At 50.7% G+C, this 18,662-nt stretch overlaps 2 protein-coding genes across 3 annotated transcripts in view; one reads left to right on the top strand and one right to left on the bottom strand.

Moving 5' to 3' along the window:
* SND1 (staphylococcal nuclease and tudor domain containing 1) overlaps positions 1–18,662 on the top strand; it is a 407,418-nt gene that overhangs the window by 339,379 nt on the left and 49,377 nt on the right. The window lies entirely within an intron of this gene.
* On the bottom strand, positions 6,307–11,353 carry LRRC4 (leucine rich repeat containing 4). The gene is made up of 2 exons (XM_045869845.3): positions 9,983–11,353; positions 6,307–9,793 (listed from the first exon to the last, which is right to left on the bottom strand). Exon 2 carries the CDS (start codon positions 9,691–9,693, stop codon positions 7,741–7,743), a length of 1,953 nt encoding a protein of 650 aa, XP_045725801.1. The 5' UTR covers positions 9,694–9,793; positions 9,983–11,353; the 3' UTR covers positions 6,307–7,740.

Raw genomic sequence — 18,662 nt, 5'->3', positions numbered from 1 at the left:
CAGCAGGCAGGAGCAAGAAGGGCATGGAGTAGGCCACGTCCTCATTCTTCTTGTTTTCGTACTTCTCTGTGGCTTCAGAACCTTCTTCTGACACACATGCACACAGTACACCCAGTAGGTGCAGTCACTTCCCTCATCAGAGTAACCAAATGAAATGCAAACATGCTTGGAGATACCTCAGTCTTGCCAAGTATCTCCAAGCCCCCCTCCCCATTTCTAATTAAAAAATTGTCTTCTCTTTCACTGGTTCCTTTAGCAGTCTCTTCCTTGGCCCTCCCTCCTTTCTTACTCCAGACTCTCCCAATTCATCCCCTTAAAGAGATGAATTGGAAGAATATGCTGTCATGTCAGAAGGAAGCCATTGTCAATTCACACAGGCAAAGCTAATAGGATAAAGTATTATCCGACTTCCTTTAAGTCCAGAAATTAAGTCTTCTTGCAATAGTAATAGATTAGAACTTGTAACCACTGCAGCTGGTAGGCTGCAGGAACAGGCTGTTAGTATCCGAGGCCTCAGCTCCATTTCTGGGCCTGTGCTGGGCCTTTTGTGAGGGACGCACTGAGCATTCCTGCAGACACTGCTGCGCTCTGTGGAGAGCTGCCTGTAACTCATTCACTTCACCTACAGGGCAGAATCTGAGTGGGAGAAGCTGTCTGAATGGTCTTACTGAACCCGGATGAGTAGGTAGGTGAAGGGAAGAAGCCAGGGCCTTGAAGACTCTAGGAAGAAGTAGCCAGAGACCAGGAAACCACACTTTGCACAGGGAACAGTTTGTGTGTGAAAGCTCTACTCAGTCATCCTTGCTGACTCATTGAGCAGGTAGAGTGACCTAACTGGTGACTAAATCAGCACCAGCGCAGACATAGGGAAACCAGGGGTGAGACCTTAAAGAAACTTTAAGAGACTATAGATGAAGGACTTGCCTTGCAAGAGGAAACTGCATGAGAGCTGTTGGAAGAAAGAGCCATCAATCTTCTAGAATGGAAGGATCTTGCAAAAATGTCCTAGGTCCTATCATGGCAGATGATTGTACTCAGATGGGGATTATGGAGGGAAACACCTGATAGAATTATTGGAGGGTGCTGCTTATTAGGGGGGTTATAAGGAGGTGGATGAGTATTAAAGAAATGCGTGGATTAAGGACTATTCCTTTGGTATTTAGTAATCAAAATTTCAGTAATTGTTCTAGTATTGTTCCTGGGTGCACAGAATGAATGACCATGAAAGTACCTAAGTACTACTTTGCTTCATCTAGTCCCGACACCTGGCATTAGGGCAGCCTCTCAGCTCAGGGCTTCCCTGCTGGAGGGTCAAAAATCTTAATGGGATAAGTTAGGGAAGACACCGTCCTCTCAAATGCTAACACTCTCTGACAGAGCTCCCAGGGACATCCCCTCAGGCCTCAGCCTGATCTCTCTGACTCACTGCCAGGGTCCATGTGCACTGAACTCACAGTCATCACCATTTTTATGGGAAAACACAATTTAGGGGCGCCTGGGTGGCTCAGTCGTTAAGCGTCTGCCTTCGGCTCAGGTCATGATCCCAGGGTCCTGGGATCGAGCCCCACGTCTGGCTCCCTGCTCTGCGGGAAGCCTGCTTCTCCCTCTCCCACTCCCCCTGCTTGTGTTCCCTCTCTCGCTGTGTCTCTCTGTCAAATAAATAAAATCTTAAAAAAAAAAAACAAAAACACAATTTATATAATACCCTCCCACTGGAGTAATACTCTTTTTGTGGATAAACAGTGACTTGCACCACCCTCCGCTGTGAAGAAAAGTGAGGGACCAGATTCAGAGCAGACCCCTGAATGAGCCGGTCAGGGTCAGGATTAGATTATAGTCCTAAGGGCTGGGTTGCTTCCCCCAAGCAGGGGACAGCCTGCAAGATAGAGAACAGGACTGTTGTGGGTAGGTGGTTTGGCCCAAGTACTGACGGCAGAGCTGGCATGTACCGGAGGATAAAACCTGTGATCATCCTAAAATCTAATTCTAGCTACTCATTAGGAAATCAAAATGCATTCTCTCTTAGGCTTCTCTTGGAAAGTTGATCTCCCTGCTTTTCTTCTCCTCTGTTCCATGCCATGAATTTCACACTTAACAGTCCTCCCCCATCCAGGGTCCAGCCAGCTTCTTGCTTACTGGGACAGAGCAATCTCCCTGGCTTTCCTTCTTAACTGCATTGCAGACCCTTAGCCTGTGTATCTGCCATATAGCTCTGTTCTGCTCTCACTTGCTCAAATTATGGTGTTTTTGTTTTGCTTTGGTTTTTGGTTTTTTTCCTGCCTGTATTTTCTCCAAGCCCTCTAATTCTGTTTTGAAGCCCCAGTAGCTCCTCTCTGTGCTGCCTTCTCCCTCCTGGTGCCTCAGCCCTCCCCTGCCCTACCCTTTGTAAGGCATCCTGACAGAGAAACAGGGTGAGGTGGAGAAGACTCTAGGAAGTCTATCCTGTCAGTAAAGGACCAAGGTTTCTGAGAGAAATGTATCCTGGCCCAGCTTTCACCTGCGCATCATCACCAACAGCAGCACCTTTCCTTTCTTCTGGCTTATGCAAAGAGAGGTAATCTACTCCTGGACTAAAACGGTGCCTTGGGCCAGCTAGAGAGCTGGATTAGGGAACAGAGCACAAGGCACTGTTTTCCTGGGGAGAAAAGTACAACCCATCTTTCCCACTGGGTCTGGGCTCATATAGATAGTGCTGTCCCCTGTTCCTGACTTCTTGATAAGCATCCTTCCTCTGTGGAATAGCTCCAAGGCATGTTCTCTCTTTGGGCACAGAGGAGGTTCTAGAAGAGAGGTGGTGATTGAGGAGGGCTAGTCAGTTGGTCTGTATCCTTATGTTTATCATCAAATAACTACCAGCAATACAGCACTCAGTTACCATTCTGAGTGTGATTTTATTTATATAACTTCAATTCTCATAACAACCTATGAAGTAGGGAGGTGTAGATACTAAGATGTCCATTTTACATATTAATAAGCTGAGTATTTGTCCCAAGTCACACAGGTAGGAAGCGATGGAGCTGAGATTCAACCCAGGAATACCGGATGCAAAGTCTATACTTGTAAGCACCGTGCTGTGTTGCTTTGCAAGTATGTATGTTTCACTGATCTGGTTCCTGAAGCATTTATCCCTGCTCCAAGAAGCAGTTTACTTCATTTTAATTTAAAGCAAAGATGAAAACAGCCTTAATCTACAGCCCAAACCATTCTCATCCCCTCAGGGGTAATGGGTGCTTTCTGAATGATAGAGACCAGGAGCGGTGCTTTGGGGCCAAAAGCTGCCTTGCAGTTTAGCTGAGGCAGGACTTAGAAATGGCATGAACAGTGCCTGCATTAGCCGATGGCATGGAGTGCTGAGTGCCAGCAGAAGAGAGAAAATCAGACATATGTTTGGATATAAATGTTCTCTCTCTCTCTCTCTTTTTCTTTTTCTCTAATTTTAATCCCCTGCTACTTTGTTGCTGTAAAATGTCGGGGCCTTAATTGTGAGCTCTGGCCCCCTGAGGTAGTACAGTGTGGGCTGTGTAAGGTCCCCTTAGCCCTCTCCTAGCCGCTGTGCATCTCCACAGAAGGAAGCCAGAGCTCTCCGCCATTAATGGCATGGACTCTGGACCTCTTCCCCACCAACAACAGGAATTGTTGTGCCAGGGACTCTTCTACATTGTTCTACCCAGCACCCAGCAAGTTGCTGGCCTCAATACATGTTAAACAGCCATGATAAAGTTAATGTCTCTAGGCCTTAGAAACTACCCTGTCTACTCTCCCTTCTTTGATAATCAGATGCAGCATAACACCAAAGAGTGACAAAAGGCCTAGAGCAGATTATGGGAGTGGCAGCCACAGACAGCATGGCACTTAAAGAGCTGGGGCTGGGGTAGGTATAGTGGTGGAGGGGAGTCAAGGAGCTCCCCAGTAGTCTCATTGTTGAACCAGATAAGCAGAAACCATTCCACTATAGAGAACTTACTCTGATAGGTGCTTTAAGACCTCTGCCACTCCTCTACTCCGCAAAGCTTCCAAGGCAGAGGTTGGGAGAAGGCCAAGCTACCTCCCTTCCCTTTGTGAACACCCTGCGTTATCTACGTCACCCTGTCTCTGGCAGCCATCTGCCATTGCCTCAGGATCAGAAGTTGTGTTATGTGCAGTCCCGAGAATCGAACTCCTTAGCACACGTGGCCCTTTGGCCAGCTGTGGGGCCCCTGTGGTAGGGATTCTGGTCAGACCTTGGAGGGCAGTAGAGCCAGTCCTGAAGGAGATTGAGCACCTCTAAGAAGAGAACACAGCAATATCTGTAGGAAGGTCCCATTTTCATTGCATATTGGCCAGGAAAGAAAAAGGTTCTTGAAGGCCCAGAAGAGCTTGAGTAAGGAAGGCACATTTGACTTGGGAGTCCAGAGATCTGGGTTTCAGTCCCACCTCTTCCACTCACCAGCAGTGTGACCTTGGAGGTATCTTTCCATTTCTCTGGGGCTGTTTCCTTGACCAGAAAATGTAAAGGGATTAGACTAAATGATCTTTCATGGCCCTTAAAAAATTCTCTAACTCCCTATAATCAGCAGCAGTCTTTCCCTCTAGTGTGTTGCTACAACTACTCCCCTGAAGAGCTACCAACCCATGTCCCATTCTTTGCTAACAAACCCTATAGCTTGGCCGCCAGGCCTGAGGATGAGTCACCAATCCAGCATGAAAGGCTGCACTATGGGTGCTCATGGGACTCCTCTCCGAAAAGCTGTCCCAGGTGCCTGCTACAAAGGAGGAGATACCCAACGTGTTACGGCAGTAGAGGTTTGCTGCTCTAAAAGCTGCCACACTGCCCAGGTCGAGGAGTGGACCCCATGGGGAAGGGAAGTACCCTTGCAGCTCTCAGGACACTTATACCCAGGAACCATATTCTCAGTCTCCCCCACCTCCTTTCAGCTTCCTTCTGGAAAGCGCTTCTCCCGCAGCCCCCAGGCCGCGTGCGTTTGTTCTTAGGCCTCTTCCCCAGGAATATACTCTTTCCCTCAGCTCTCCGGTTCAGCCACAGACACTTCTTCATTCCAGAGCCACTGTATAATCCCTCACTATCCAAGTAGCTGTCACAAAAGGAGGGGCGTGAGGAAATCGGAAACACATCCTCTGTTTCTGAAGCAGCTACTTTCTCCACAGTTGCCCCTGAGTGTGTCCCCAGGAAGCTGCTCTAAACAGCCTGAGTTGTCTTGTGGCATTGGGCAAGGGAGCATTTCTTGCTTTTTCAGCTGGTCCTGGCCAAGTCCCACCCTTTACTCTGCTGCATTTTTCTCGTTGTATTGGCCGTAGGGTGGTAAAGGAGAGGCAGAGGGAAACGTATATGCGGAGCCCGGAAATGTGAGTGGCAGTTTCTAAATGTGCATCATGCATGCATGCTGCCGCAAACACTGATACCCAGAAATGACACATATATACACCCAGGGGATTAAGAATTGGCCCCTTCTTAGCCAACTGCTGCAAAGTGCTGCCTGCCTCTCTCCCCGTTCAGTGCCAAAGAGATCACACCCACTCAGTCCCGATTCCCTGCATTAGTATAAAGCACGGAAGAGACGCAGGGTCCCGGTTCATGCAGCTTCCCTGGACGTCATCACTCAGGAAGCATCAGGAGACAGATACCCCCCACCACCAAGACATGTTTGGCTATTTGACACCCAGAGAACAGAAGGAACACTGCCTGTGGGAAATTTAAGCCAAACAACATTACTGCAGACCTCTTAAATCCAGGTCCCCCAGGGTCCCTGGGTAGAGCCGGGGCTGCCTGACCAGCAGCTTTGCTGAGGTGGCATTTAACTTCTGGCCTGGTCCCAGGAGCTGAGGCTGACCCATTTCCCCTGCTTTTCCAGGGCATCAGGAATTTGGTTCTACCCCCAACAAAGCCAGGGACTAACACACTTAGCTTGTGGAAGGTGCACTAGAATCGGGGTGCTTTTATTTAAGCTAAGGAAAGATTGTTGACAGCTTTAGCATTTTTAACATTGTCTTCCCCTCCCACCTTACCTCTCCCCTCCCCTTCCCTTTTTGTCTTTAAATAGAAATGACTTGGTTGATGCTGGTAAGAACCTATAGGATCTTATTCAATTTAACCCTTTGGGGACATTGAATTAAAAATTGAACAATATTTATTAAAATACAAAAATACACTTTTCTCACATTACAATCAGTGTTCTTTTGTTGGCATTCCCCCCACCCACCCATCCCACCCCTTTCAAATCTGAACCCTTTATTTCTTTTTAAAGCTAAAATAATAAATGAAAGAAGTTACAGCATTAAATGGACCAGAATAACAGAGATCTCTGCCTTCACCCCCCACGCCCACCCCTTCTCCTCCACCTCCTCCTGAGGTAGGCCTGGGAGAGGGAAGCCTTCCCCCCATTGTGCTACATTCAACAGGACTCCTTGCAGAACTCACTTCTTGTGTGCATGTGTATCACTTTTGTTTTAACTGGATTTCACGTCTTTTTTGTGAACCATCCTGTTCGGTCAAGGCTTCATTATACTTTAAATGAGCCCGTGCCCTTTTTCTCTCTCCACTCATGTTCTGCCCCCACCCCATCACCACAACCAGTTGACATCAGCTGTAATAATCCCTAATGAATCAGCATTTAGAATAGTCACCAAATCACAAGCATGAGAAAAGCTTCCACTCCCCCAAGCTCCCCAATCCCAGCCTCTCCTCCTTCTCCACCTTAAAACAAACAAAACCTTTATAAAAAAAATCATAAAATGCCATCATTGTCTACAATCATTTGTCAGATACCAGGAACAACAGGTGGACATGGCACAATACTAATTTATGGCCTCCTGTGAATACATTCTCTCTGCTTCTGCTCTCCCTTCCCACCCCCCTCTGTTGCCGCACCCCCTTCAGGGGCCTCCTCCCTCTCAAGGGAAACCCTGAATAGACAAATGTCCTGCAAAGAGTGGGTTAAACCCATCTGCAGGAATCTGGTGCAGTGTGAAAGCATTGGACTGAGAGCTACACAGCTTCCTTCCTTCTCCGCTCCTTCCTGAGGCGCGCTGTCAGGCAGGGCACACGAGCGTCCCAGTGCACCAACCAAGGAGACTTGTGCACATGGACAGATGGAAAGACTGAGCCCCTTTAGGGAGTCATTTGAATTTTGGTGGTTTTCCTGTTTAAAAAACAGTTACAGATCTATCTTCCCCTTGGCCTCTGAAGAAAAAAATTATTGCCTCTCAACATTTTGGCACAGTACAAATCCTTGGTGCTTTTTTTTGTATTTTTAAAAATAAGATAAATTTGCAAAGACAGCTCTCAGCTTAAGAAAGGTGTCTATAGAAATGGGTAATCCTGTATGCTATGAAGCATCTTCTAAAAAATGACAGTCGACCCCCCCCCACCCACCCCTCAGCAGCCCGCACCCTGCCTCTTTAGGGATGTATGTTGTTGTTTGAGTTTATCTTAGCAGTTTCAACCTTAGATCAGAAATCCCTCTGGCATCATAACAAGTTGACTTGTGGCTTCTGCCCCACAGCCTTCCCAAGAACCCCACTCCCCCTTTAAATAGAACTTACAAGTTAGAAAATAGTTTTGTTTTGATTTTTTGTTTTTAAATTTTAATATAATCTGTTTCTTTTACCAGCCCATAGATTTAATATATAAGCATATACAAGAAAAAGTCTCTCCCCACTCTGTACAAAAGTTGCTGTCATGTGTGTGCGTGTGTGTGTGTGTGCATTCTATTGCATTTTATAAGTTTTGGGGGGGAGGGGGAGTCATATTTGAGTTTCCTGTACCTTGTCCTTGGTATGGGTCTGAATTATATAAGGTTCAGAGATTGTGGTGACTGTGGGGTGCAGAGAGTTCCCCAGGCTGTTTTCTGTCCAGTGGGCCCCATGTGCTGGTTTGTAGGTGTTGTAGTTAATATGGTCATGAATTGTGGGCAGCACTACTGCCCCCTCACCTGATACACCGGATGGAGCTGCTGTTGCTGCTGCAGACGCCGCTGCTGGGATGTCTTCATCCACCTGGATAATCTCAACTGTCCGGGCGGCTGTGACTGTACTCCTCTGCTGGTGCCGCTTACGAAGTTTATAGAACACAATCAACATGGCGGCAGCTAGCAGAGTCACTGCCACGAAGCAGCCAATGATGATCTTGGTGGTCTTCATGACTTCATCCAGGCTGGTCTGCATCTTATCATTGGTGTCTGTCGCGGGTACCTGCTTGGGCACACGGGTGGTCTGAATGAGCACCGTGGTAGAGGTGGTATATGCCGGCTGATAACCCGTGGACGTAGTAGGAACAGGCTTGTACTTGCGCGTTGTATCCTCAGGTGAGATCTCGGTGGTCTCCACTGTGACAGTGGTGAAGAAGCTGTAGTTGGAGGTGTTGAGCTCGGCCGTGCTCACGTTGAGGTAGGCCGAGGCGTTGGAGTTACCTGCCACGTTGGTCACCATGCACGTGTAAACCCCGGTGTCTGAGAGCAGCACATGGGAAAAGTTCAAGGTGCCGTCGTTGAGGACGGAGATCCTTGGGTGGCGGGAGGCGTGGCTGAGCACTGTCCCATTGGGCAGCAGCCACTTCACAGAGGACATAGGGGGAGTCCGACACTTAAGTTCCGCCATCCGGCCCTCAGAGATATTGAGGTCCCGAGGTGCATCCATGATGAAGGGGGCAGAGCACTGGAAGGAGGCCTGGTCCACCTCCACCAGGTAGCGGCCGCGCATGTGCAAGGGAGCATGACAGCGGCCACAGCAGGTAGAATTGGTGGGTATGTACTCCCGAAGCCACCAGGCTAGCCACAGAATGTCACAATCGCAGTTCCAAGGATTGTGGTGTAGGTGCAACTCCACCAGGTACCTCAGTGGGGTGAAGAGGTCATGGGGCAAAGAAGAGAGGTTATTGTGGGCCAAGTTGAGTTCCACAAGCGAGGCCAGCCCGTCAAAAGCATTTCGCTCAATCAGGCTGACCTGTGAGTTCATGACCCATAGCTTCTTAAGGGAGCTTAGGCCATGGAAGGAGCCAGGCCTGATCTCAGGGAAGTGGTTCCCTGACATCTCCAGCTCCTCCAGCCCCACCAGGGGGGTGAGATTGGGCATATCTTTAATGTTGCACATGCCCAAGTTCAGGTACTTGAGGTTGAACAGTCCCTCAAAAGCGCCCTCAGAGATATACTCCAGCTTCTTGAGCTCCCCCAAGTCCAGGCGCATGAGGGAGGGCACCCGGTTGAAGGCATAAGAGGGGATGCTTTCTATGGGGTTGTTGCGAAGCCAGAGCTCCCGCAGCTTGGACAGGTACTCAAAGGCCCCGCTGGGGATGACTGTCAGCCAGTTGTCGAACAGCTCCAGGGTGTTGAGGCTGGCCAGGCCGTTGAAGGCCCCCACCTCGATCTGCCGGATGGAGTTCCTGCCCAGCTGCAGGACCTCCAGGTGGTGGAGGTGGCGGAAGGTGTCGGCCTGGATCATCTGGATATTGTTTTCCATGAGGTTGAGGTACCGGGTGTTGGAGGGGATACCCTGAGGGACCTCGGAGAGGCCCCGGCGGGTGCACACCACCTTGCTGAACTGGTTACTGCAGGAGCAAACGGATGGGCAGTTCTGGGGCCCGGCGGAGGCGGCAGCGGCGATGGCTGCACACAGAATCCACACTTGCGCCGTGAGGTAGACGACGGGGAGCAGGACGGCATTCCAGGTGTGGTGCACAGTTACCTGCCACAAGAGCTTCATGGTGTGGCACGTTCATAATTCACCATCGCCTGGGATTTTGGCTCGGAAAGGAGAACCAGCCCTACCCCGGCTTAAATGAGCTAGGAGCTCCTCTTTCCATCTGGAGAAGGAGGTGGGGAGGGGGCGATTAGAGAGACGGAGCAGACCGGCGGGTTGGGGGGGGGGGGGGAGATTGCCCAACTAGAGCGTGGCCCCTGTCTCCAGCCCCCCTCAAGGCAAGCCCTCGGAAAGCCGAGACTTTCTCTCCCCCGTGGCAACCATCCCCACCCAGTGAGTCGCTGTCACCTACCTCGGAAGGGAGGAATTGGCGTGGTGTCCTTAAGCGTTCTCCACAGGAGCCGGCCACGTCGTTGCCATTCTTACTTCTTAGTTTTAATTAACAAAAGGGGGAAGTCGAGGGGGTGGGGAGGGCAGAGGGGAGGGGTGGGGAGGGGAGGGGTGGGGGAGACAAAATGGCTTCTAGTAAATCCGGAGCAGGCTACGGCGAAGCGGCGGAGTTGAGGCGCGCCGGGGAGAGCCAAGGCCCGGCGGGCTATGCAGGTGCATGCCCCCCCCTCAGCCGGAGGAGCGGCGCCACCAGCGCTTCCCTGCTTTGTCCTTGGACCCTGGCACCGGCTCGCACCAGCCACGGGGGAAGCCGCTTCATCGCCGGAGCGTGCCTCCGGCGCCCCCAGCCCGCTCCCGCGGCTGCCACCCGGCGGTGGTGAGGGGGCGCCCCGAAGCCTCCCAGGCCGCGCTCGCTCGCTCGCTGCTGCTGCTGCTGCGCTGCCCCCTCTCCTTGTGTCGGCGGCTCCGGCCGGAGGCAGCCGATGCAGTCGTTCGCTCGCGGGGCTGCGAGAGTTAAGAGGAGGTGTTCGAGGCTCCTTCGCCCTCCCCAGACACACACCCCCTTCTTTCCTCGCCTCTTCTCTGAAGGGTTAAAAGGACCAGAACTGGGCTTAGTTTCCCAGTCCGCCGTCTGCCGGCGCGAGGAGCAGCAGTTCGTCTAGCCCCCTGAGGGTCAGCGGCGTGGAGACAGCGCCGGGACCAGGTCCGCCGGCCGGAGAAGAGCGCGGCGGCCGGGTGGCGCCCGCACCGCAGGCCCCTTCAGGGAGTCCGGGGGCGGGCGCGGGTCCGGCGGCGGCGGCGGCGGCGGCGGCGGCGACCGCAGCCCCCGCTGGCGCGCAACCGCCCGCCGCCGCCCGCCGCAGCCGGGCCCCCGGCGCGCCGCCGGCTCTGGCTTTGTGCGGAGGCAGCGAGTTCCGGGCTTTGGCTCGCGGCGCCTTCAGTGGCTGCGCCGCCCGCGGACTGCTGCAGCGACCCGAGCGCTGGCGGCGGCGGCGGTGGCGTGAGCAGCGGGGGTCGCGGCTGCGGGGAACGCTCCGGAGCCCGAGAACATGGTCCGCGCTTGCTAGCGGTGGCGGCGGCGGCAGCAGCGGGGCCCCTGCGCTCGGCGCCCACCGTCTCCTCCTCGCGCCGGGCTCGCGGTGTTGCAGGCAGCAGCCACGCAGACTGCTCTCTCATCCTTTTGTCCTTCAGTCAGAACGTGAATGTACTGCTGACGCATACTGTTCTGGGGAGAAGATTAGCGTGATGCAGTGCTCTTATGTATTAACACCGCTCCCCCTCCGCTGCCTGCCCTCGAGGGGTTAACGCCGGCGCCTTCCAGCGCCGCGCCGCGCAGCCCCGAGCTCCGCGCCTCCGTCCGACTCCCTCCCTCCCTCCCTTCCTTCCTCCCTCCCTTCCTTCCTTCCTTCCTTCCTCCTTCCTCTCTCTCCCCCACCCCCCACCCCCCTCCCCGGCGCTTCCTCCCCGCCCCCTCTCGACGAGGGGAGCGGAGCGGGCGAGCGAGCAGGAGTGAGCGTCAAGTGAGGGGCCGCGCGCAAGTCGCAGGCGTTCGCAGCTATTTTGGTCCAGCCGAGGGAGCCGCCGGGTGGCCGCTGATAGGCTGGAGCGGCGGGGCTGCTGCGGAGCGACCGCGGCCCGGGCCCCGCCCCCGGGCCCCCTCCGGCTCCAGACGCGGTGGGCTCCGGGGCCGGGAAGCGGGTGGCGCGGCGGGGCTGCTGCAGTTGGCGGGCCTCCCGCCCGGACCGCGTCATCCTCACCCCCACCCCCACCGACTGCTGACGGGGCGCCTGGCCGCACGGCCCGGGCAGCATACGCGGAGTTCGGAGCTGCACGGTGGGGACGCGGGGGCGGCTGGGGCTGCTTGGAGCCAGAAGACCGAGAGCCTGGGCTCCGCGGCCCGCCCCGTGCTGCTGCACAGATGCCTCTTCGTCCTGCCCCCTCCCTTGCAAATTTCCTCACCCTTCCTCGGCTTTAACTTTTAAATGATTGTTCTCTTAATGAGGGCTGCGGGGAGGGCAAGCGGTGGAAGGAAAGACCAAGTGTGAGGAGCCCAGGCAGTGACGACCTGGGACAGCACAGCAGCCGGCAGGAAGGATTGAGGTGAACTCCCAGAAACCACGGGAGAACCCCTTCACTCACGGAGCCTCCGCCACCACTTCTCACTCTTTTTGCAGTTCTGTGTCGCCCTTTCCCCTCCCCAAGCCCGGCAAATGGAGTGGGGTGGGTCTTAAAGCCTTCTGCCCCAGGGCTTCACTGGCTCCTCTTTGTTGCTGGGTGTCCCTGAGAACTTCATAGCAACCTGCTTCCACTTTCTGGGGAAGAGACACCCTGGGGCATTTGACAGAGCCGTGTAGGAGAACCGGACTAGGTCAGCCTTTTCCCACCCCCGAAAAAGACTGCCCTTTTCTCTGCCTAGTGGGGGTGGAGCCATCTGTGGCCAAGCCCTGGGAAAGCCCTAGAATACCGCACTGATTTAGTATTTGCTTCTTTTCAGGGGCTGTCTCCAGACTCTCCTCCCTTGTGCCCCACACCTTCACCTTGGCAAGCTTGCTTGTTAAATAAACCCCCATCACCTGCATGTGGGCTAATGCCAAAGAATGAGGAGGTCGTGGATTTTTCAGCTCTGCATTCTACCACATCCGTATCTCGGGATTGTCTGCTGCCCAGTAACCTGGGCAGGGAATATGCCCTTAAATATGCCAGGGAATTCCTGAATGCCCGGAAACAGTTCCACTGTAGGCAAGCTAGATTCTCCATTGATTACCAAGACCTTTTGATCATGCATTTGCAGTCAAATAATAACAACTTTAATAGTTAATATGTGGCCTAAAATTACATAGTAAGTGGCAGAGGGAAGATTTGAACCCTGGCATGTAGCGGATGTGTAGAAACTTGGGCATGGAAGTAATTCTCCAGTTTGCTCCCATTCGATGAGAATTCAGGTTTCACTCATCCACCTCAAAAGTCATTTACTAGGATGTTTATCTACTACTGCTTTTGACTATATGGAGAGAGAGGGAGATCTGTCTGTATCCTTGTTTAATCTTTGTTTATCCAGTGAAGTAATTGCCAGAGTTGCCTCCATTTTACAGGTGGAGGTCCTCAGCTCAGGTAGGCAAATAACACACTCAAGGTCATACATCCACAAAACAACAGAGCCAGCATTTCAATCCAGTCTTCTCACCTTGAGCCCAATATTTTCATCACTGACAAAAGTGTCCATTGTGTCCACGTTTCAGAAAGTAAATGACAGAAGCAAGGGGAGGGGCTGTATTAAAAAGTTCAGTGAAGGGGATGTGAGAAATAAACAGAACAGGGTGGGAGAGGAGGGGCTGAGAAAATACATCCTTCAACTTGTTTTACTCCCAATGACTAATCAAAAGAAAGAATGAGAGAAGTGGAGGTGAGTCAAACCCTGATACTAGGCTTCCTCTGGGCTCTTTAGTGGCTCCTTTTGCTTTCTTGGCTAAAGCGCCATCTGCACATCATCAGCTTCAAGCAGGACCCTACCATCTTACAGACCCAGGGAATGTAATCCTGTCCTGACAGGGATCGGTAGAGAAGAATCAGAGGCTTACTGGTGAATGGTTCCTCTCCTTGCCACAGCTGGCGTCGAGCTGGTAGAATGCCCGAGGACACCCCGGCCAGGGTCTGATGGCACTCTGGAGCATGGCTGCCCTTACCTCCTCTGGTAAAAGAAGGGCTCTGCCCATTTCCATTTCCTGCCAGGGCAGGCAAACCCAGACCCCATCTGTTCACTCCAGGCACTGCAGATGAAAGGTTATGCCCCCATACTGTGTAGGTGGATGGAAGGGTGGGCTGCCTTGGATCAAACCAGTCAGTAAATATTTGTGAGTGATTGATGACCATGAATATGCCCAAGCTTGGTGCAGCCCATGGAGTTCTGGATGAGGCTGCTTTGCGCTCTGTAGGCCAGCTGAGCTGAGAGAGCACCAGAGAAGCTATAGGCTAGACTGAGGAGGCCGTAGAGCCCCGGCGGCACACAGCCTGTCTGAACTGAAAGTGCCACCAAAACCTCTAATCCTGTAACCTGAGGATCATCTAGCCATCAGCCATTTGGCTTCACAGCCCCCGGTTCTGACAGCTTCCTTGATTTGGAGTGGTGCGAAGAGAAGAGGAAGGCTTAAACTTTAAGAGGAAGAGAAGGACGAAACGCTGGGTTGAGAATGTTGTCGCTTGTGGTTTCACACAGAGAGACTGCTGTGATGAAGCCAGAGAGAACTGAAGAAGCCAGCCGGTGATTAGTCAAGGCTTTTGTCAGCAACTTGGTACCTGCCTTAAAGTTGGGATACCTGAGTTCTACTCTCCTTTCTGACACTGGCTAGACACTGTTACAGATCTTAAAACAGCTCCAAACATTGGTTTCTTCATCTGAAGGAAATAGACTAGAATATTCCCACCAGCTCTCATAGTCCCTGATTCCCACCTCTTCTCAGATACATAGCTCTCTGAACAAGGTTGATCCATTGGGATGGTAGCCAAGACTTGGAAATGAGCCACACAGTTGAAGAGAGTGCTTCCTTTAGTTTAATCTAGAGATCTGCCAGAGCAGAGTAGATCACACTTTGTTTTCCCAGCTACTAAAAAGGCTGATAGATCACAGAATGTTAAAGTTAAAGGTATCTTGGAGATCGTCTGGACTCAACCTCTCATTAATGTCATTAATGAAGTTCAGAGAAGCATACTGACTTGCCTAAAGCCACGTGATTGACTAACATCAGAGTCTGTCATTTTTGAGCTCCGTCCCTCAGTCAGGATGACAGTGTATTGGCATTTAAGCCTGGGGCTTGAAGATACTTCCAAATGCTTATCTTCTGTGGTCTTATATGCAGGTGCTATCATTATACTTTGTTGGACTGGGATCAAGATGGGTCGCCGATAGAACCAGTCTGTCATTCTGAGTGACTTTGGAATCCTAATAAGAATTGAAAGAAATGGTCACCCAGGGAACTGACTCTAAGGAGACCCAGGACTGCCTCACTCAGCCAGGATAATTGGGCTCATGGTAAAGCCCAGAGCTAGACTACTCCCCACCCTGACATGCATCCCCGAGCCATTATCCCGAGCAGCCACTAGATGTCCATAATGCCTCATAGGGTTTGCCAGGAGTGAGCAATCTTTGGCAGTATACTATCTTGGCCTCCAATAGGCTTTTGGGTCCCTTACGATAGGTCCATCAGTAGAAGATTACATATGCTCTGAACCTCTAGTTCCTGTTTTCAGTACTGTTGGGCTGCCAGACTCTACTCAGGCACCTTTTCCATGTTTATACTTTTTATTCTTCCATTTGAGCAAAGAACAGAACAAGAGCAAAGGAAGAAAAGGGTTTTTGGAAGACAGGAAGAAAAGAAAAGAAAGAAATCGTATGGAAATTATCCTCCACAAATGAAGGAAAGACATCAGGTGATTGGTGAATTAGCAACAACAGAAGAGTATAAGAAACCGTCTATATGGAAATAGTCACCTCTTACCCAAGGCAATGAACACATCGTGTGTGCTTGAGTCCTCCTGTGTTTGCATCTCTCACTCTCACCCATGTATGCAAATCCCCCTGCAGGGTGAACACGTCATGAAGTCTTTAATGGGTAAAGTCGCCATTGCAAAATGATAATAAGGTTCTTTTTCTTGGCTGTGATCCTTCAGTGACGCCGTGGCTGGGCCATTACTGCACATGGTCATAAAGGAAATAGATTTGAGTCCTTGAGCCCAGTGAGTCAAGGTGACACCGCTGTTCGAGAAGTACCCACTCTTCCACGTGCCCTCAGCATCCACTCTTCTTTTCCCCCCAAGAACTCTGTTCTTCAAGGAAGTCAGAAGGAAGTGGACAAAAAAGCACTTTCTCTGCAAGTCCCATCCAGAGCAATCTGCAAAAACCTCAGCAAAGAAGAGACAAGATGCTTAATAAGAATGGCAGAAAGAACTTTAGAATGGCAGGGCCTTTCCCTGTCCTGAGGCTGGTTTCCTGGGGCTCACGGTTTCTTTGTGGGCCGCCAGGCCTGAGTGAAGGGAGAAACCTCCCAGCGCCCCCCATGGCCGCCTCTTTTGGAATAGTCAGTTTGGTGCCCATTTTAACCACAACCTCCTGAGTGTTCAAACACACCAGAGGTCCAGCCAGAAGCCTTAGAAATGTTCACCTCTGCGGGTGCACTGGCCCACTACAGGCCCTTGTGTTCTAGCCTTCTCTTTAATTCCCTTTGTACAGCAGTAACAGTAATGATGTGAACAGCAGTTCTTACTTGGGAGTTCTTACACATGTAACCCTCACAGGTTTCATGCAGTGGGTACCATTAGACTCCCCATTCTGCAGATGAATTTAAGCAGCTTTCTCAGGGTTACAGAACTAGTAAGTGACTGTACTAGTTTCTTGAGGCTGTCATAACAAATTACCACATGTTTGGTGGCTTAAAACATCAGAAATTTATTCTCTCACAGTCCTGGAGGCTAAAATTGCAAAATCTGGCAAGGCCCTGCTCCCTCCAAGGGCCCTAGGGGAGAATCTGTTCCTTGCCTCTTCCAGCTTCTGGTGACTGTCGCATTCCTTGACTTGTGGCTGCATCACTTCAATCTCTGCCTGTGTGGTCCTGTTGACTCTTCTCTCTGTCTGCATTGTGACTTACAAGGACACTTATCATTAGATTTAGAGCCGACCTGGGTAATCCAGGATGATCTCATCACAGGATGCTTAATTATATCCGCAAAGACCCTTTTTCCAAATAGGGTAATAGTCACAGATCTGGGGATTACAATGTGGACATATCTTTCTGGGGGCTCATCCAGCTTACTACGGTGACAGAGCCAGGTTTCAATCTCAAATCTGTCTAGTGCCTACATTCCAAACTACTGTGAGGTGCCACTTAAGAGGCAGAGGAAGGCAAGGGTACATCTGACAGCCACATTGTGGCTCCCCCACATACCTGTGCTTGAGGAGTAGAGGAGCGCCCCGTGAGCTGGACAGCCCCCGGGAAGGGAGGGAGTCCCTCAGTCAGCTCAACAGTTAGGACAGAGCACCTGAGCCAAGTGGAGGGGGCAGGCTGGCTAGACAAACTTAAGGAGTCTGTGTCCTGTTTTCTTTATGCTTCTCGTGATTCCTTGTTTTGGTAATTTGCTCACTCTTTACCTGGCCTCTAGATTTTATCCCAAAGTTCTTAGAACATTTAAGCATTTACCAGTCATACCAGAAGTACCTTTTGACATTCCTACAAAATCTGGCTCAAGTATAACTGTCTCACATAAATGTTGAGCTTCCTGCTCATTGAAGATTAAGAGAAGACTTAAGATCAGAGACCAGCTGATACAGATGTGGGACTGCTCCTTGAAGATTAAGAGAAGCCTTAAGATCAGAGTCCAGTGGATGCAGATGTGGGACTGGGAATGGCTTTTCAAGTATCACCACCATAAATGTGATCCTTAGGCAGGGGTCCATGCCTGCAGTGAACCTTTTCACAGACAGATTTGCTGAGTGCGTATAAATGTGTTCATAGTTTGGTTGGGAGAAGCCCAAACAAGTTTTTCCCCCAATAGACTCCTACAAGATAGTTTGGAGCTTGAGGGGAAGAGGCAGATGTATGTGTGCTTGCTTGCGCGTGTGCTAGTGGGCATTACAGTGGTGGTTATGAGAGGATTCTGGAGTAGAGGCCTGGGTTCAAATCCTGGTTCTGCTGCTTGCATACTGCATATGGCTCAGATTCTTCATGTGTGACGTGGGGTTAATAACTGTAATTACTTTGTGGTATTATTGGACCAGAAGGAAGTCAGGGAAAACAGTCCATCTTAGCAGATTGCGACCACAGCAGCTGTTATTTCCTCATATGGAAATTGGCGTAGAAACGAAGTAATTTATCCAAAATCAATTATTGAGATAACCCTTTTTTTTCCTCTCCGCCCCACCCCCAGACTTTCCTGTTCTCGGTAGCATACCTAATTTAGACCTTTTGATTCTACCTTAATAAGAAGGTGGTTTCTGTTGTTCTTACCAGTTAATTTTTTTTAAGATAATTTTTTGAATTACAGGTCAAAAAGAGTGCTGATATACCCTCCACCCAGCTTCCCCTAATATAAACATCTTAGATGACCACAGAACATCTCTTCAAAACTGAGAAATCTACCTATTAAAGGCACCGCTTTTTACTCTTGCCCTCTACAGTGTATTCTCCACAGCTGCCAAAGTGATCTTTGTGACATTCTGTCAGATTGTTAATGATGTGCTTAAAATGCTCCTGTGTCTTCCCTTCATAATTGAAATGATAACCAAACTGCTTACCATGGACCATAGGCCCTAAGCCATCAGTGCCTTGCCTGCGCCTCGACCCTCATATTTTTATCATCTTCCTCCTTTCCTACCTTCAGCTATACCGCTCTTCTTTCTTTTCTTGAAATACTCTAAGCCTGTTTTCCCCATTGGGGCCTTTGCTCTGTCCTCTACCTGGAATGTTTTCCCCTACTCTTCAGGTGGTTGGCTCCTTGCGGAGCAGGTCTCTTCAGAGAGACTTCCCATGACTACCTTATCTAAAATAGTCCCACCACTCACAGTCATGTTACATGATGGGTTTTGTTTTCTTGTTTGATTTACCATTATCTGAAATGATCTTGTTTATGTGTTTGTTCGCTTATTTATTACACAT

This window comes from Mirounga angustirostris, unplaced genomic scaffold (assembly GCF_029215605.1).
Source record: "Mirounga angustirostris isolate CCGP_5_RB_7025 unplaced genomic scaffold, mMirAng1.0.hap1 SCAF_12, whole genome shotgun sequence".
Lineage (NCBI taxonomy): Eukaryota > Metazoa > Chordata > Mammalia > Carnivora > Phocidae > Mirounga > Mirounga angustirostris.
This window is presented reverse-complemented; position numbering and strand designations above follow the sequence as displayed.